This window comes from Pan paniscus, chromosome 18 (genome assembly GCF_029289425.2).
Source record: "Pan paniscus chromosome 18, NHGRI_mPanPan1-v2.0_pri, whole genome shotgun sequence".
In the NCBI taxonomy this organism is placed as follows: Eukaryota; Metazoa; Chordata; class Mammalia; order Primates; family Hominidae; genus Pan; species Pan paniscus.
The window spans coordinates 23,246,455-23,267,096 of record NC_073267.2 but is presented as its reverse complement, the minus strand read 5'-3'; the positions used below and the strand labels follow the sequence as shown (position 1 = coordinate 23,267,096).

General features: G+C 43.3%; 1 protein-coding gene across 10 annotated transcripts in view; it reads left to right on the top strand.

Moving 5' to 3' along the window:
• Positions 1-20,642, top strand: part of CDR2 (cerebellar degeneration related protein 2) — an 83,793-nt gene that overhangs the window by 8,465 nt on the left and 54,686 nt on the right. For 2 of the 10 annotated variants that reach the window (XM_063598519.1, XM_063598514.1), the window contains exons 2-4: positions 533-13,422; positions 13,915-14,025; positions 17,072-17,224. The exons of 1 other annotated variant lie outside the window; for it this stretch is intronic. Coding sequence is in view for 1 of the 9 variants with exons in the window: in XM_055099966.2 (XP_054955941.1) it covers positions 14,022-14,025 (4 nt within the window). In the remaining 8 variants the exon portion in view is untranslated. Of the gene's footprint in view, positions 1-532; positions 13,423-13,914; positions 14,026-14,045; positions 16,938-17,071 lie in introns of those variants that run through there. 7 more of the 10 variants (XM_063598512.1, XM_063598516.1, XM_063598513.1 and 4 more) reach the window with 7 other exon arrangements.

Here is a 20,642-nt window from a genome sequence, read left to right as displayed (position 1 = left end):
GTGCGCTGCAACGCGAGTTGAGGTTTCATCGAGCCTCATTCAGTGGCTCCTGGGGCAGTTGTGTGGATGAAGAGGGCCTTGTCCGTGAAGTGCTCAGGATGGAGCTGGTGGTGGGGCGGCCATGCCGGCCACATGGCTCACACCCCTCACCCATCAGCTCAGTGCCCGGCGTTTTCCTTAGCTCCTCTGTGGATTAATTCTCATTCTGAAGACGGGAGGCTGAGGTTTCATCTCAGCTCTGTTCCTGGCTCATTGCTGTGCTTCTCTGTACCCGTCCCCTCCCCTGACTAGGGGAATGAGTACCTTGCCTATGGAAACACTTAGGGGATGGTGGCCCGTGACTCCATGCCAGCCCCTCCCAAGCCCAGCCGCCAGCTGAGGTCCCGACCACCTTGTGGACCACCCGGTCCTCCAGCCCTGCGCCCACCCCCGCGTCCTCCCTCCTGCTCTTTCGTAGTTCCCTCGTGTTGCTCCGTGCCAGTAGCTGAGCCCCCATGCCCACCCACTGCAACTGCACCTTCCCTCCCTCCAGGCTTCCCCACTGCGTTGCTCCCCTGCAGGGGCCAGTGAGTGGCTCTAGCTGTGTTCAGACGGCTCTGTGCCTCCTCCTCCCACCCCAGTTCCTCAGCCTTGGAGACAGACAGGGGTGCAGCGGGGCTGAATGGCACTCCAAGCTCGTGGGGCTGGGGAGTCCGCATCTGCACCTGCCGCGTGGCTAGCACCCCCTGAGCGTTTTGGTCAATTTGCCATCATCCCACCCCTCAGTGCCGTTGGTGGTTGCCTGATGAAAAGCTGCACTTAATAGAAATCACTGTGGATGCAGGAGATGGATGGTGATGAGCTCAGGACCAGCCAGCAACCCCATCAGGTGGTAATGCCTACCATGGTCACCCGTGACTTCCTCTTGCCACTGCTCGGAGCTCCTGCAGAGCCACAGGCAACAACACATTTCTGCTCCGTACGAGAAGCTCCTATTGTAAGTCGGTGACATGGCTGGGGTTTTCTCTCAGCAAATATTGAGCAAACACTGACTGTGCCAGGTGATGTGCTGGGTCCCAAACCCTTCCCAGACCCAGCCCTGGCACTCACGGAGATCCAGCTAGGAAATCCGGAAAAAAGGTCATCGGGGAAATAAACAAAGTCAAGCACAGTGGATGAACGCGCTGCTGCCGCTCCCCACACCTCTTGTGGTGGACATCACTTAACGCTTCCTCATGGTGCATGTCACTTATGCTTCCTGGTGCCCTCCCAGATGACCCCCCCTGGGGCCACTACACACAGCTGCACCCGGCAAGAGCAGACAAGGATGGTCTACTCACTGAGCCTGCAAGGCTGGTGTGCAGGACAGGCCAGCTACACTCCCCAGGTGTGTGCAAGACCGGGGACGAGTCAGTCATTGGGAGGTGAGGTGCTCGGGCAGTGTGGGGTGGAGGAGGAGGGAGGGAAACTGAGTGTGGGCTCTTCGTATTGGAGAGGAGGGGACGGCCATGGCACAGAGACTCAGATGGGAAAGTGTGAGAAAGAGCAGAGATTTCAAAGGAGCTACGGTGGAGACCCACAGAAGAGGAATGCTGAGGCTTTTCTGTCTGAAATGCTGAATAGACTCTAGCACACGCAATACAGCCCACCACAGCGAGCTGCAGGATTCTTCCGGGCTTTTAACAGTGGTCTTGTAAAAAAAATTAGCTGGGCATGGTTGTCCCAGCTACTCAGGAGGCAGAGAGGGGAGGATGGCTTGTGCCCAGGAGGTTGAGGCTGCAGTGAACCATGATCGCACCACTGCACTCCAGCCTGGGTGACAGAATGAGACCCCTGACTCAAAAAAAAAAAAAAAAAACTGGAACATTCAAAACCTGTTGATGGGCTCAAGAAATTCTCAAGAAATTCTCTTGCCTCAGCCTCCTGAGTAGCTGGAACTACAGGTGTGCACCACCACATGTGGCTAATTTGTGTATTTTTTGTAGAGACAGGGTCTTACCATGTTGCCCAGTCTGGCCTTGAACTCCTGGACTCAAGGGATCCAATGACAGGTGAGAGCCACCATGCCCAGCCACATTTTTGCTAAATTCTTTACACTGGTGAATCTCAAAGAATTCTCTGATCATCACACCATATCCTGCTAAGTGTGCAATTAACCTGTGGAATTCAGACAGACACTTTCAGATTAGCATTAGCTATGTGGGGCCACCAAATGCCAACTGTTAAATTATCACTCAAAGATAAATGACACTTGAGTGTGCTGTTTGAGTTTATACCTCTAAAAAATGCATATAGTACCATGAGACTAGTGTGCCAACGTGTCTGGCTGCCAACGTGTCTATAGCTGAGCCAATAAGAATTACTCTCTAGAGCCTCTGTTTCCAAGGAAGTCAATCTCTAGATTCCCACATTGGCTGCACGATGGAATAAGCCAGGGGCTACGAAAAATACTGATGCCTGTTGAAGCTTGGAGGAGCTGGGGTTGGGGTGTAGGGCAGTGATGATCACATATGAATAGAACTGAGAGTCTTCAGTGTTACTGGTGGCAATGTTGAAATGCATGAGGGTTGTTTATTGTATAATGAAGTATTTTTCACATGAAGTCATATGAAGTATTCCATTCCACTGTATTTGTTCTTATTTTAACGATACAACTAGGTAATAAAGGAAATGAAGTATTGTTTTATATTTTAAAAAAACACTTATGCCTGGATCTCACGCCCCAGACATTCTGATTTAAATGGTCTAGGGTATGGTCTGGGCATCAGGACTTTTTCAGGCTCCAAGTGATTCTAATGTGCAACAAGGTTGAGAACTGTTGCTTTAGGGCCTTCGTGTTCTTTGAGAATACAAAGAAAATTCAGAGAGATAGGTTAAAAACACACTTGCCATTCCTCCATTGCTCTGACATCTATCAGCAAATAAGCTATAACAGGAAATACAGGGCTTTGGGTCTTTTCTATTCCAGATTCTGTTCCTGTCCTCTTTTAGCCACCTGGGTTTTAATTTTATTTATTTATTTATTTATTTATTTATTTATTTGAGACAGAGTCTCGCTCTATTGCCCAGGCTGGAGTGCAGTGGCGTGATCTTGGCTCACTGTGACTTCTGCCTCCCGGGTTCCAATGATTCTCTTGCCTCAGCCTGCTGAGTAGCTGGGATTATAGGCATGCACCACCTTGCCCGGCTAATTTTTGTATTTTTAGTAGAGACAGGGTTCCACCATGTTGGCCAGGGTGGTCTCAAACTCCTGACCTCAGGTGATCTGCCTGCCTCAGCCTCCCAAAGTTCTGGGATTACAGACATGAGTCACAGAGCCCAGCCTAATGACTGATTGACTGATTGATTGTGACACAGGCTCTCACTCTGTTGCCCAGGCTGGAGTACAGTAGTGAGATCATAGCTCACAACAGCCTCGAATTCCTGGGCTCAAGTGATACTCCTACCTCAGCCTCCCAAGTAGCTGGGACTATGGGCATGTGCCACCACTCCCGGCTAATTTTTTTTTTTTTTTTTTTTTGAGACAGAGTCTGGCTCTGTCACCCAGGCTGGAGTGCAGTGGCGCAATCTTGGCTCACTGCAAGCTCTGCCTCCCGGGTTCACGCCATTCTCCTGACTCAGCCTCCCGAGTAGCTGGGACTACAGGCACCTGCCGCCATGCCTGGCTAATTTTTTTGTATTTTTAGTAGAGATGGGGTTTCACTGTGTTAACCAGGATGGTCTCGATCTCCTGACCTTGTGATCTGCCTGCCTCAGCCTCCCAAAGTGCTGGGATTGCAGGCGTGAGCCACTGCACCCGGCCACTCCCAGGTAATTAAAAAAAATTTTGTTTGTAGGAATGGGGTCTTGCTATGTTACCCAGACTGGTCTCAAACTCCTGGCCTCAAGTGATCCTCCTGCTCTGGCCTTCCAAAGTGCTGGAAGATGAGAGCTACAGATGAGAGCCACCACACTTGACCATCACCAGGGTTTTCTACTACAATATTGCTTGACGCTTTTACTGCTACTTGGATTTCAAGCAATGTCCCCAGTTCAGGTGGAAAACAGTCACCTCCAAAATGGAGAAGATGAGTCTGAGGAAGAATTCTTTTACATTCTACAGAAGAAATGCGGTCCAGGACAGTCCACATTCACTTCCTTCATTCAGATACTCATTTCTTAGCCACAATTACCCAATTTTGAGCCATGCTTCTATAATGAGATACCACTGAGTTCTGCGGTTCTAACTCCTTAATCTCTCATGTCAGTCTCCTTTTGCCTTCTGTCTTCCACTGCTTTAGGGCTTGGATTACATGCGTGAGCCACCACACTGGCCCCATGCACAATATTAACAGTGGAACCAGCATTCCTCATATAAAATCACTTTCTTAGCCTTCTAACTGTTCTTTGCAGTCCAGCTACCATCCCTTCAAAACACACTTCAGGGTAATCTTTTATTTTATTTATTTATTTATTTTATTTATTTATTTATTTTTTTGAGACGGAGTCTTGCTCTGTCACCCAGGCTGGAGTGCAGTGGCACAATCTCAGCTCACTGCAAGCTCTGCCTCCCGGGTTCACGCCATTCTCCTGCCTCAGCCTCCCGAGCTGCTGGGACTACAGGCGCCCGCCACCATGCCCGGCTAACTTTTTGTATTTTTAGTAGAGGCGGGGTTTCACCATGTTAGCCAGGATGGTCTCGATCTCCTGACCTCGTGATCCGCCCGCCTCAGCCTCCCAGAGTGCTGGGATTACAGGCGTGAGCCACCGCGCCCGGCCTAATGTTTTATTTTTACTTATTTATTTTTTGAGACAGGGTCTGGCTCTGTCATCCAGGCTGGAGTGCAGTGGTGCGATCTTGGCTCACTACAACTTCCACCTCCCGAGTTCAAGCAATTATTCTGCCTCAGCCTCCCAAGTGGCTGGGACTTCAGGTGCATGCCACCATGCCCGGCTAGTGTTTGCATTTTTTGTGGAGATGGGTTTTTACCATGTTGCCCAGGCTAGTCTCGAACTCCTGAGATCAAGAGATCTACCCACCTCGGCCTCCCAACGTGCTGAGATTACAGGCATGAGCCATCACGCCCAGCCCAGGGTTATCTTTTAAAAGGCAAATCTGATATTATTACTTCTTGGTTTAATAATTATAATGCTCCTTTCCTTTTAGGATCAGGTCTACACTTCTCAAGCTCTACTACTAAACCATCAGCCATTCCTCCAATCATGTCCTACAACCTCATGCCTCTCTGTGCTTGCACAGACTCCCTGCTACTATGAATTTTCAAAATTCATTAGAGAGATCATTTATTTTCTCCTCAGTCTGAATTGTATGCTAAGCCAGTGGGCACTCCCTCAACAGCCCACACTTACATCTGTAATAGCACCTAGCATCCAACATTAAGATTCTCACTATAATTGACTGTGAGCTTATTCAGAGTGGGGGCTGCATCTTTTCCTCTTTTTCCTTTGGATTTAGCACAGGACTTGGTACATAGTAGGTGTTAATATTTGTTGAATGAATGCTGTATCATTTTACACATCTATGCGCTGCACATATGTCTATGCTGTTTCTCTTCACTGGATACATCCAATCTCCATGCACAGTATTATAATTATTATTATTGAGACAGGATCCTGCTCGGTCACACAGGCTGGAGTGCAGTGGCACGATCATAGCTCACTACAGCCTCCAACTCCCAGGCCCAAACAATCCTCCCACCTCAGCCTAGCAAGTAGCTAGGATTACAGCTGTGCACCACCATACTCGGCAAATTTTTCAATTTTTTGTAGAGAGGGGATCTTGCTATGTTCCCCAGGCTGGTCTCAAACTCCTGGCCTCAAGGGATCCTCCTGCCTCAGCTTCCCAAAGCACTGGGATTACAGGCATCAGCAATGGCACCTGGCCCCATGCACAGTATTTATGCCTCCACTGAAACCTGGCTGAAGCATTTTTTTTTCTGTGAAGCCTTCCTGGACTTGGTTCCCAAGACATTGATGATCATGCCCACCTTTTAGCCACCATTATATCTTATATATACTTCTAATCATAGTATCTACTATTTCGTGCTACAAAAATCTCTCCTCATGTCTGTCTCCTTTACTAGATTGTAAACAGCTAGTTGCAGCAACCTATTTTATTTATCTTCATATTCTGAGCACTTATGATATAGTAGGCAACTAGTAGTTAAGCCTTAATTTTTCCATTTACTAATTAAGCCTTCAGTGCTTCTTTTACACCATAAACAGATTGTTCTAAAACAAAATTCAGATCATGTTTTTCTTTCTTTCTTTTTTTTTTTTTTTTGAGACAGAGTCTTGCTTTGTTGCCCAGGCTGGAGTACAGTGGCACCATCTCAGCTCACTGCAACCTCTGCCTCTCTGGTTCAATCGATTCTTGTGCCTCAGCCTCCCGAGTACCTGGGACTACAGGCGCATGCCACCACGCCCAGCTAATTTTTGTATTTTTAGTAGAGATGGAGTTTTGCCATGTTGGCTAGGCTGGTCTTGAACTCCTGGCCTCAAGCAATCCACCTGCCTCGGCCTCTCAAAGTGCTGGGTTACAGGTGTGAGCCACTATGCCTGGCTCAGATGATGTTTGTCTCATGCATTCAAATCTTCAGTGATTTCCCTTTACCTAGAGTGGTCTTTCCCAAAGTACAGCATCTGGACCCCTGCTGGCACACATGATAATTTTTACATGATATATAATAGTTCTTTTTATTTTTATTTTTTATTTTTTGAGATGGAATTTCACTCTTGTCGCCCAGGCTGGAGTGCAGTGGCACAATCTTGGCTCACTGCAACCTCCACCTCCTGGGTTCAAGCGATTCTCATACCTAAGCCTCCCGAGTAGCTGGGACTACAGGCGCCCACCACCACACCTGGCTAACTTTTGTATTTTTAGTAGAGATGGGGGTTCACCATGTGGGTTAGGCTGGTCTCAAACTCCTGACCTCAGGTGATCACGCCTTGGCCTCCCAAAGTGCTAGAATTGCAGGAGTGAGCCACCAGCCATTTCTTTTTATTTTACTGGCGTTAGAAAAATCGAAACCTACCAAATGAATGATGTTATGGATGCTTTTTCTTATGGCAGTTAAGATTTGTTTTAAGTTAGTGATTTAAAATAAATTTAAAGAAAAATACTGAGTAAATATTAGTACATAGAGTACTCATATAACAAATGTCAAAAATCCATCATATTTGTGAAACCCTAATGTATAGGATTAAAAGCACATACATCTTCTAAATCCAGTGTACAGATCCTTCACATCATCAGCCCTGATTGACTTTTCGACCTCACCCCCTCTAGCTGCCATCAATTGTGCTGTAACTCATGCCACTAATCAACAGGTTCTTCCATGTGACTTCTCCTAACTCCTTTCAGTCTATTCGTTACACAGCACCCCAAGGGAGGCTGTTAAAAAGTAAGTCAAGGCTGGGCGTGGTGGCTCACACCTTAATCTCAGCATTTTGGGAGGCCAAGGCAGGCGGATCACCTGAGGTCAGGAGTTCAAGACCAGCCTCGCCAACATGGTGAAACCTTGTCTCTACTAAAATACAAAAATTAGCTGGGTGTGGTGGCACACACCTGTAATCCTAGCTACTCAGGAAGCTGAAGCAGGAGAATCACTTGAACCCAGGAGGCAGAGGTTGCAGTGAGCCGAGACTGCACCACTATACTCCAGCCTGGGTGAACAGAATGAGACTCTGTCTCAAAAAAAAAAAAAAAGGTAAGTCAAATCAGGTCATTACCCCCGCTCAAAACTAAAAACTGTCCAGTCACCATTTTTTTGTTTTTTTGTTTTTTTAATTTCTAGGAGATGCATGGTTAACTATCAGGGGTGACATGCCACTAGATCTGCAATTTAACTTAAAATGGTTCAGAGAAGGCTGGATGCGGTGGTTCACGCCTGTAATCCCAGCACTTTGGGAGGCTAAGGAGGAAGGATCACTTGCGCCCAGGAGTTTCAAACTAGCCTGGGCAATCTAGTGAGACCCTGTCTCTACAAAAATTTTTAAAAATTAGCCAGGCACAGTGTCGTGCACCTGCAGTCCCAGCTACTAGGGAGGCTGAGTCAGAAGGATCCCTTGAGCACAAGAGTTCAAAGCTGCAATGAGCTGTTATTGAGCCACCGTACTCAGCCTGGGAGACAGAGCAAGACCCTGTCTCCAAAAAAAAAAAAAAAAAAAAAAAGATATATAGGCTAGGTGTGATGGCTCACACCTGTAATCCCAGCACTTTGGGAGGCCAAGGCAAGTGGATCATTTGAGGTCAGGAGTTTGAGACCAGCCTGGCCAATGTGGTGAAACCCTGTCTTTACTAAAAATATAAAAATTAGCTACTCAGGAGGCTGAGACATGAGAATCGCTTGAACCCAGGAGGTGGAGTTTGCAGTGTGATGAGATCATGCCACTGCACTCCAGCCTGGGCGACAGAGCAAGACTCTGTCTCAAAAAAAAGGAAGAATGAGAAAGCACCTTATGTCATGACATGACACAAACTTCAACATATAAAGTGGCCGGGCACAGTGGCTCACACCTATAATCCCAGCAACTAGGGAGACTGAGGTGGGAGGATCACTTGAGGCCAGAAGTTGGAGATCAGCCTGAACAACACAGCAAGACCCCATCTCTAAAAAAATAAATAAATAAGTTTGAGGCTGCAATGAGCTATGATTGTACCACTTCACTCTCAGCCTGGGTGACAAAGCAGAATCCCATCTCTAAAAATAAAAATAGAAAATAAAAATAAATAGTCCAGAGAACAGAATATGCATACACACAGAGATACAGATAAACCAAATATGGTAAAATGTCAGCAATTGATGAATCTAAGAAGTGGGTATATGCATGTATTTTCTCTGTAATTTTCTTTAAACTTTTTTTATATTTGGAAAATTTTATAATAAAAAGTTGTGAGGAAAATAAGATGGTTTAATTGACAGAAGGATGGATACATTAATTAATACATGATAAAATTAATACAGTAGGTTATAAATAGTTGAATGTAGATTACTGTGTAACTTATAAAACTTTTTTGTATATTTGAAAATGTTTGGCCCAGCATGGTGGCTCACGCCTGTAGTCCCAGCACTTTGGGAGGCCAAGGTGGGTGGATCACCTGAGGTCATGAATTCGAGACCAGCCGGACCAACATGGAGAAACCCCGTCTCTATTAAAAATACAAAATTAGCCAGATGTGGTGGCGCATGCCTGTAATCCCACCTACTCAGGAGGCTGAGGCAGGAGAATTGCTTGAACCTGGGAGGCAGAGGTTGCGGCGAGCCAAGATCGCGCCATTGCACTCCAGCCTGGGCAACAAAAGCGAAACTCGGTCTCAAAAAAAAGAAAAGAAAATGTTCATAAATAAAAGAATGGAGGAAAAGTTGTAAGAAAAACTTAAAAAAAAAAATCTGGCTTGGTGCAGTGGCTCACACCTGTAATCCCAGCACTTTGGGAGGCTGAGGTGGGCAGATTACCTCATCTGAGGTCACGAGTTTGAGATCAGCCTGGCCAACATGGCGAAACCCCATCTCTACTAAAAATTTAAAAATTAGCTGGGTGTGGTGGCAGGCACCTGTAATTCCAGCTATTTGGGAGGCTGAGGCAAGAGAATCTCTTGAACCCGGGAGGCAGAGGTTGTACAGAGCTGAGATCACACCACTGCACTCCAACCTGGGTGACAGTGCAAGACTCTGTCTCAAAAACAAACAATATCCTTTTCTATGTAGAAAACCCAAAATAATAAACAAAAAAAACTTTCTCCTGGAACTAATAAGCAATTATAACAAGGTTGCAAAATACAAGATTAACATACAAAAGTCAATCTATTTCTTATATGCAAGCCATAAACAAGTAGATTTTAAAGTAAAAACACAATACCATTTACATTAGCACCCTCCAATGAAATAGTTCAGTATAAGTCTAACAAAATAAGTACAAGATCCATATAAGGAAAGCTACAAATTCTAATTAAAGAAATCAGCCTGGGCATGGCTCATGCTTGTAATCCCAGTGCTTTGGGAGGCTCAGGTGGGAGGAACACTTGAGGCCAGGAGTCTGAGACCAGCCTCGGCAACATAGCAAGACCCCATCTCTAAAAAAAGTTTAGCTGGGCATGGTGGTGCACACCTGTGGTCCCAGCTACTTGGGAGGCTGAGATGGGAGGATCACTTGAGCCCAGGAGCTTGAGGTTGCAGTAAGCTATGATCATACCAGTGCACTCCAGTGTGGGCAATAGAATGAGGCCCTATCTCTAAAAATCAATCAATCAATCAATCAATCAAAGAAATCAGGCCAGGCGCAATGGCTCACGCCTGTAATCCCAGCACTTTGGGAGGCCAAGGCGGGTGGATCATGAGGTCAGGAGTTCGAAACCAGCCTGGCCAAGATGGTGAAACCCCATCTCTACTAAAAATACAAAAATTAGCCAGGTGTGGTGGCGCATGCCTGTAGTCCCAGCTACTTGGGAGACTGAGGCAGGAGAATTGCTTGAACCCGGGAGGCAGAGGTTGCGGTGAGCCGAGATCATGCCATTGCACCCCGGCCTGGGTGACAAGAGTGAAACTCCGTCTAAAAAAAAAAAAAAAAAAAATCAAAGAAATCAAAGAAGATAAAAATAAATGGAAAGATAATCCATGTTCGTGGATAAGAAGACTCAATATTCTAATGTATCAGCTCTTCTTTGATCTATATATTCAATGCAATCCCTGTCAAAATCCCCATAAGTTATTTTTTGGATACTGACAAATTTGTTCTACAGTTTATATGGAGAGGCAAAAGACCCAGAATAGCCAAGACAATATGGAAAGAAAAGAACAAAGTCAGAAGACTGACACCACCCAACTTCAACACTTACTATAAAGCTACAGTAATCAAGAAGTGTGGTGTTGATGAAAGAATAGAACAATAGGACTATTTAGTTCTATTGTTCAAAATAGACCCATAAAAATATAGTCAACTGATCTTCGACAAAGGAGCAAAGGCAATACAATTAGGAAAGATAGTCTCCAACAAAGAGTGCAGGAATAATGAATATCCACATGCCAAAAAAATGAATCTAGACCCAAACCATATACCCTTCACAAAAATTAAGTCAAAATGGATTACAGACCTAAACATAAAATGCAAAACTAGAAAACTCCTAGAAAATAACACAGGAGAAAATCTAGGTGACCTTGGGGATGTTGATGGCTTTTTAGATACAGCAGCACAAAAGGCATGGTCAATGAAAGAAAGAACTGATAAGCTAAACTTAAAAAAACTGCTGCTCTGTGAAAGATACTGTCAAGAGAATGAGAAGACAAGCCACAGATGGGAAAAACTATTCGCAAAAGCAGGATCTGATAAAGGACTATTATCCAAAATATACTAAAAATTCTTAAAGTTCAACAATAAGAAAACAAACAACTTGGTTTAAAAAAGGGCAAAAGACCTGAATAGACACCTTACCAAAGAAGATATACAGATAGCAAATAAGTATATGAAAAGATGCTCATATGTCATCAGGGAATTACAAATTTAAAACAATGACATACCACTACACACCTATTAGATGGGCCCAAACCCAAAAGATTGACAACATCAAATACTGGCATAAATATGGAGCAACAGTAACTCTCGTGCATTGATGGTGGGAATGCAAAATAGTATAGCCACTTTGGAAGACAGTTTGGCAGTTTCCTACCAAAGTAAACATACTTTTACCACGTGATCCAGCCATCATGCTCCTTGGCATTTACCTAAATGAAATGAAATCTTATGTCTACACAAAAACCTGTACATAGATATTTACAGCAGATTTATTTCATAACTGCCAAAATTTGGAAGCAACCAAGATGCTCTTCAGTAGGTGAATGGATAAACTGTGGGTCATCCAGACAATGGATATTATTCATCACTAAAAAGAAATGAGCTATCAAGGCATAAAAAGACCTACCAGAAACTTAAATTGCATATTATTAAGTGCAAGAAGCCTATATGAAAAGATAACATACTATATGATTTCAACTAGATAACATTTTAGAAAAGGCAAAACTATGGAGACAGTAAAAAGATCACTGGTTGCCAGGGGTCAGTGTGGAGGGAAGGATGAATAGGTAGAGCACAGGGGATATTTTGGGCAGTGAAACTATTCCTTATGATACTACAATCATAGATGCATGTCATTGTACATTTGCCCAAACCCACAGAATGCACAACACAAAGAATGAACCATAATGTGAACTATGGAATTTGGGTTCTAATAATGTGTCAGTGTAGGTTCTTCGACTGTAACAAAGGTAACACTCTGGTGGGGGATGGTGACAATGGGGGAGGCTGTGCATGTGCGGGGACAGGGGTATATGGAAACTGTATACTTTCTGCTCAATTTCATTGTGAATCTAAAACTGCTTTGAAAAACAAAGTCTATTAAGTCAGTCAGTTAATCCTTCACTATTTCACCATCTCCTTCACCTTACGGTGAAATCAAAGTAACAAACAGGGCTGCAAGGCCCTATGCAATCTGGCCTCCTTCCCCATTCCTGCCTCCCTCCCTCCTGCTTACTTTGCTCCAGCCATGCTGGCCTCCTTGCCAGCTAGAATGCCAGGCACACTGCACCTCTGGGCCTTTGCACTTGCTGTGCTTTCTCCCAGGAACATTCTTCCCTGAGAGAGCCTCCCTGGTTCCCTGCCATCTTCCTTCAGGTCTTTATTCAAATGTCACCTTCTTCGTGAGGTCTTCCCCATCACTCTAATTAAAAATGCAGCTTTAGCTGTGCACAGTGGCTCACACCTGTAATCCTAGTGCTTTGGAAGGCCAAGGCAGGAGGATCGCTTGAGTCCAGGAGTTCAAGACAAGCCTGGGCAACACAGCAAGACCACGCCTCTCCTGAAAACTTTTAAAAATTAGCAGGGCATGGAGGCACGTGCCTGTAGTCCCAGCTGCTTAGGAGGCTGAGGCAGGAGATCACTTCAGCCTGGAAGTTCAAGGCTGCAGTGAGCTATGATCACACTACTACACACCAGCCTGGGCGACAGAGTGAGACCCTGTCTCTAAATTAAAAAAAAAAAAAAAAAATGCAGCTTCCCCCAACCCTTCCTATTTTCTTTCTTGCTTTATTTCTTACCAGAGAGTTCATAATCATCTAACATACTATATATTTTACTTATTTCATTTCTTGGTCTGCCTCCCTCCCATTAGAATGTAAGCTCTGTGAGGGCAGAGATTTTTGCTGTTTTGTTTACTGCTACGCCTCACTGCCATATCACAGAGCTCAGCACTTGGTAGGATCTCAATATTTATTGGATGAATAAACGAATAGCTTATGGCAAGTTCACACATGCTTCCAAATATTTGCTGTGCTGTTTTCTTTACTTGGAATGACATTCCTCCATGTTCAGGAGAAAAATCCCACTCAGCCTCCAAAACTCAGCTGAAGAAACCCTCTTCTGTGAAGTACACTCTGACCGTAGGCAGACCAGGTAGGAATCTCTTCTCTGAATTACTGCAGTCCAATTATACTTCTGGTGGTCCTTTATCACAGTTTTGTGTAATCTGTATGGCCCCTTAGAAGGTTTGTATTCATCCTGTATTCAAAGGACCTTTGTACCTGGACTATAATCGCAGGCACTCAAAAGCATTTGTGAAATGAAATAGTAAATGAATGAATAACTCAGATAAAGTAATTAATATGTAGCTTAGTGTGAAGACAGTATGTACATAATTTAAAGAAGATACTTAAAGATACTCCTATGAAAGTCCATTTGATACTAATACTTTTTATTATACCTTACTCAAGATACAAGTTAGTGACTAATAATATACAAAGGTCAAGATAATTGCTTAGTAATTAATGTAAAAGGCTGTGTTTGCTTTCATGTTTCTTTTACATTATTTCAAGAGCTTTTTTTTTTTTTTTTTTTTTTTTTTTTACTTTACCTGCTATTTGTGTTTCCATATTCATACTGGTTTAGCCTAGAGAGTATCACCATGGGCGCTGAAGACTGGGCAGATTTGGTAAACAAAGCATTAATGCCAAAACCACTGAAGGAAGGGGTGACCTGGAACAGACAAAAATAGCATGGGTATGTATCACATACGAATTACGTGTGTGTGTGTGTATATATATACATATATACAATTTGAATCAGGAATCTCTTTGTGTATGAAGTCTTCCTTAATCCTAAGTAGACAACAATAAAAATAGTATAGTATTATAAAATATTAACCTTTTAGTTATAAAGGATTATAAAACTAGAAAAACCTAACTGTTTTTAATTTTTTTTTTTATTTTACTTTAAGTTCTGGGATACATGTGCTGAACATGCAGGTTTGTTATGCAGGTATACATGTGCCATGGTGGGAAAAACTTAACTCTTTTTTTTTTTTTTTTTTTTTTTAGAGACAGGGTCTTGCCATGTTGCCCAGGTTGGTCTTGAACTCTTGGCCTCAAGCCATCCTCCCAACTTGGCCTCCCAAAAGTACTGGGATTATAGTCATGAGCCACGGCGCCCAGCCAGAACCTAACTTTTTTTTTTTTTTTAAGACAGGGTCTCACTCTGTCTCTCAGGCTGGAGTGCAGTAGCACAATCTCAGCTTGCTGCAGCCTTGAACTTCCAGGTCCAAGCGATCCTCCCACCTCAGCCTCAGCTGGGACTGCTGGCATGCACCACCATGCCTGGCTAATTTTTGTATTTTGGGGGGGGATGGGGTCTCTCTATGTTTCCCAGGCTGGTCTCGATCTCCTGGACTCAAACGATCCTCCCACCCTGGCCTCCCAAAGTGTTGGGATTATAGGTGTGAGACACCATACCTAGCAGAACCTAACTCTTAGATGAAGAAACTAAGATCCAAAGGGAAGACACAGCTCACCTCTTACAGGCCTATGCAGTGAACGCTATTTGTGCCCTGTACTCTGTTATGGGCTCTTATTATTTCATCTAAATCCCATGACAATCCCATGAGTGAGATATTACCAGCTCTGTTTTAGAGATGGGAAAGCAGATTAACTCATCCACAGTCACACAGCTAGTAAATGGTAAAACTGGGATTCATGCCTAAGTTTTTTTTGACCAAGTTTTATTAAGGACTACTTTAATGTATTCCTGATAAGAATCCTCCATATAACTTTTTTAAATAATCAGGTCACATAAAATAAATCAAGTGCATTGACTGAATAAACTGAAATCTTGTCACATTTCAACTAATGATGGAAACCTTGCAACTCAGGAGGAGAAAAAAGAAAACAGGAAGGAGAAAAAAGAAGAAAGGGAGGGAAAAAAATAAAAGAGAGGCAAGGTCTGAGAATTAGAGGAAATTTAATTTGATGGTAAGAGCTTGGGTTTGATTGTCTGTTCTTCAGTCTGCTGGTTACATTAACCAGAACATTGGGAACATTAATTTCTGCAAGGTCTTAGTTTCTTGAAAATGGGGATAACTTTGATTGTCTGACAATACAATTGCTGTCTATCTCCCCAACTAGACTATAAGTACCACAAGGACAGAGGCTATGTCCGGTTTTGCTCACTGGTTTTTGTCTTCTCTGACATGATTAGTGAGACAGTTGGCTCAAGCAAAAAAATCATTTTTAAAAGAAGAGACAGTAACCATTCCATTTTAACTTAACTATACTCATTCATAAATCTTTTCTTTGGGTTTTTCGCTGAGTATACGTCCACTGATGAAAGTGCTGGGCCGGCTGGGCGCGGTGTCTCACGCCTGTAATCCCAGCACTTTGGGAGGCTGAGGCGGGTGGATCACGAGGTCAGGAGATCGAGAACATCCTGGCTAACATGGTAAAACCCCATCTCTACTAAAAATACAAAAAATTAGCCGGGCGTGGTGGCAGGCACCTGTAGTCCCAGCTACTCGGGAGGCTGAGGCAGGAGAATGGTGTGAACCCAGGAGGCGGAGCTTGCGGTGAGCCGAGATCGTGCCCCTGCACTCCAGCCTGGGCCACAGAGCAAGACTCCATCTCAAAAAAGAAAAAAAAGAAAAAAAAAAGAAAGTGCTGTGCCATCTTTCTTGTATAAACAGGATCCATATTACATGATAGACAGTTTCTACTGTCAATTATAAAGAGAACCTCAAGTCACTTATGAAGCAAACTCAGTACAAAATATCTTTAGACTTCTTTGACTTTCCCCTCAAAACATTTAGTTTCCACTGTATCAAACATGATAGTAATTGTTTACAACTCAATTTTTTTCTCTTCTCCTTCTCCTTCTCCTTCTTCTTTTGTATGTTGCCTAGGCTGGTCTCAAACTTCTGGCCTTGAGCAATCCTCCTGTCTCAGCCTCTCAAAGTGCTGGGATTACAGGCATGAGCCACAATGCTTGACCCTACAACTCAATATCGAGTCTTCCTAAAGCATTCAACTTAATTTTCATAAAAGTAACTTTCATTTCATGTATATATTTCCTGTTTATAAAATATAAGTACAATTAAATTTTGCAATTGCAGTAACAAGTACGTCTGACATTAAGAGATTTGAATTAAAAAACACTGACCCTTGGTAATGATACACTGAATCATGGGAGTAGAAAACTACAGGTGTCCTCAAGAGTAGCCATTTGGTCACAAACCTACTGCGCACATGTGAATAAGTACATTTTAGAGCCATGGTCTCCAACCATTTTGGCACCAGGGACCAGTTTCATGGAAGACAATTTTTCCACGGACCAGGGGGGTTGGTTTTGAGATGATTCAAGTGCATTACATTTATTATGCACTTTATTTCTAATATTATTACAGACCGGTACTGGCCTGTAGCCTAGAGGTTGGAGACCCCTGTTTTAGAGAGAAGGAAGAGCATCAGATAACTTGGAGAGTTCATTACAAGACCCACTGTATTGAATCCTCAGCATTTACCACATTGCCTGACACAAAAGAATAAATCGATAAATATTTGTCAAGTCCATAATATCTACCACTCAAGGCTGCTGCAAGACCTGAATGAGCAAACAGTCATACAAGCTCATTTGGACATTGGCATTTGGTAAATGTTAATGCCTTTCCCTTTCTCACTGTTCAAGACATTTTATTTATTTGTAACCTATCTAATTCAAAAGGAATTTGAAAGGTGAAAAATGTTTACTGAAGTTGTTGCTTGTTTATGTATTCATTCAACAGAAGGAGTTTTGAGCCAGTCAGTTTTCCAAGTACAAAGGAGACAAAAGTGAAGATAGCGCCCTGGACTGTAAGGAGCTCACCACCTTGCCTATCACCCCAAATATGAACTTAGCAACAAAACTCTGCAACAGGAAAGGAATTAGAGAAATCCAGGTAGCTGGCAAATCTTTCCTCAATTTAATTTGCATTAAAAATAAAAGAGGGGGCTGGGCGCAGTGGTTCACATCCATAATCCCAGCACTTTTGGGAGGCCAAGCAGAAGGATCGATTGAGACCAGGAGTTCAGGACTAGCCTTGGCAACATAGCGAGATCCTCATCTCTACAACATATATATATATTTAAAAATTAGCTGGGCCTGGTAGTGTGCACCTATATAGTCCTAGCTACTCAGGAGACTGAGGCAGCAGGATCCCCTGAGCCCAGGAGTTTGAGGCTGAAATCAGCTATGATCACACCACCACACTTCAGCCTGAGCAACAGAGCAAGACCCTGTCTTGAAAACAAACAAACAAACAAAAGAGGCTTTGCAGCATAAATGTTTTGACAGAACTAATAAAGAATGTGCCTCTGTCTGGCCGGGCGCAGTAGCTCATGCCTGTAATCCCAGCACTTTGGGAGGCCAAGGTGGGTGGATCATCAGGTCAGGAGTTTGAGACCAGCCTGACCAACATGATGAAACCCCGTCTCTACTAAAAATACAAAAAAATTAGCCAGGCGTGGTAGCACGTGCCTGTAATCCCAGCTACTCAATCGCTTGAACCTGGGAGGCAGAGGTGGCAGTGAGCCAAGATTGCACCACTGTACTCCAGCCTGGGCGACAGAGCAAGACTCCATCTAAAAGAAAAAAAAAAGAATGTGCCTCTGTCTTAAAATAATACATTTCTCTCTAATCTGCAAAATAGGACACGTATGAGAAAATATTTGCCAATCAAATACATTTTATAGCTGATCTAAAGTGCTTACAATCATACCAAAGAACAGAACCTCTCATCATCAGCTTAGGCTTTTTCAACTAAGAAAGGATAAGATGGACCTTGATTTTTAATTTTAATTCTTGGAATGTCACAGAGTAAAGGTCATTTTACCTAATCGTCCCATGTAATAAGGCATATTGCCATATGTAGAACATACAGCTAACTGAGATTTCACTTTGCTTTCTGATATTTAACCCTGTTGTAATATTGGCTATGTGAACCTGAGAAATGAAAAACTGTGATGTCGTTTTAGAAATGGGGAAAAGTTGCCCAGGGCAAACAAGCATGAATATATCTGATTATATTCTGTCCCCTGGTTCCTAGCAATGCCTCTTATGATTGTCTTTCAGATATGTGATTTGTAGTGGCAATATAACTGAGATATGGAGACTCTGATAGGTCCTGCCTACATGTGATATTTTTGTAGCTAACATTTGAAAAAGTATACTTACTGCTGATTAAACTTTAGTAAATCTGCATCAACCATGTCAGCTAGTGGCAGGGTAAACAAGGAAACCGAAGCTCACACGATAACCCTAGAAAAAAATGTTAAAACGCATATGAAAATTTTACAACTAGGAGGCACAGCTTTTGTTAAAAAAGAACAAAATGAAAGTTGACATTTGATTTGCAAGAAGATAAAAGGAAATGATATACTATAAAAGTAAAGCTATATTAGGCATACCCTTCTATCCTCCCAAATATTATATATCTATGAATATATAATTCTCTTTTAAAAGTGAAATAACTACTTTCACTTGGGAATTTTTAAAATGATTTTTATGCTTCTTCCTCATTCCAAATGACTAAACTCATTTAATCTGCTTAAATTATTAATAGATTCTAAAGGACAGGATGTGCCAGGGAAATTAATCACACAGACATCTTTCTCTTGATATCAGAAATAGGATACATTAAGAACTGAGAAAGGGCATATAGCATTTTAATTATGATAGAAGAATAAAAATGAGGGGGATGGTTTAAGTGAAGAAAAAGCAAACAAAAATTTTCATTCTAAAAATTACTATAAAATATCATTTTACATATTATACAGCCAGGGCCACCCTTACAGACTTATAGAATAGTTATCTGCATGGGGTTCTAATGTCTTGAAGTTTCATAGGGATTCAATCATTCGAGTCAATTATTACAGTCTCCACTACCAGTTTGTTCAAAATGCAAATATGTCTTCATGAAAATTTTCTCAAGTTGTTCCAGCAGGGACCTGGAATAGAATGTATTAATTCATTCACTCAAAATGAGTGGCTCATGCCTGTAATCCTACACTTTGGGAGGACGAGGTGGGTGGATCACTTGAAGTCAGGAGTTTAAGACCAGCCTGGCCAACATGGTGAAACCCCATCTCTACTAAAAATACAAAAATTAGCCAGGCATGGTGGCTGGTGCCTGTAGTCCCAGCTACTCGGGAGGCTGAGGCAGGAGAATTGCTTGAACCTGGGAGGTGGAGGTTGCAGTGAGCCGAGATCACGCCACTGCACTCCTGGACAACAGAGTGAGACTCCATCTCAAATAAAACAAAAAACAAAAACAAAAACATTATCTTTTCTTTTCTTTTCTTTTTTGAGACAGGGACTCACTCTGTTGTCCAGGCTGGAGTGCAGTAGCATGATTTCAGCTCACTGCAGCCTCTACCTGTTGGGCTCAGGTGATCCTCCCACTTCAGCCTCCTGAATATCTGAGACTACAGGAGTGCACCACCACACCTGGCTAAATTTTTATTTTGTGTAGAGACAGGGTTTTGCCATGTTTCCCAGGCTGGTCTTGAACTCCTGGGCTCAAGTGATCCTCCCACCTCAGCCTCCCAAAGTGCTGGAAGTATAGGCATGAGCCACTGTGCCTGGCCCAAAACACATTTTCTAAGGACCAACTATTTGCAGGAACTGCAGTAGGTAATGGGCCGCAGTGGTAAGAGACTAGACCCTATTCACAATAAACTCAATCCAGTAGGGACTACAGATAGTCGCAGGTAGAGGAAAAGCACCACAGCAGAAGTAAGCATAGGGCACTGGAGTCATATAGGAGGGCCACCTAATCCAGATGAGGAAATCAGGGAAGGCTTCCCAGAGAAGCACATGCCCGAACTGTGGCCTAAGACACGTGAGGACAGGGCCAAGCAAGAAATGGGGAAGAGCTTTCCAGGCACAGGAAACTGCATCTTCTAGACACAGAGGTGTCTGAACCAGGAACTGCAAAGTATTTCTGTATGGCAGAGAGTACAGTGTAAGTTGAGGAGTAACAAGAAATGAAGATGAAGGCTGGGCACAGTGGCTCACACCTGTAATCCCAGCACTTTGGGATGCCAAGGTGAGCAGATCGCTTGAGCCCAGGAGTTCAACACCAGCCTGGGCAACATGGCAAAAACCCATCTCTACAAAAAATAAAAATTAAGCTGGGCATGGTAGTGCACATCTGTAGTCCCAGCTATTTAGGAGGATGAGGTGGGAGGATCACCTGAGCCTGGGAGGTGGAGGTTAGAGTGGGCCATATTTGTGCCACTGTACTCTAGCCTGGGCAACAGAGCAAGACCCTGTCTCAGAAAAAAAAAAAAAAGAAATGAAGACGAAAAGAAAAGAGG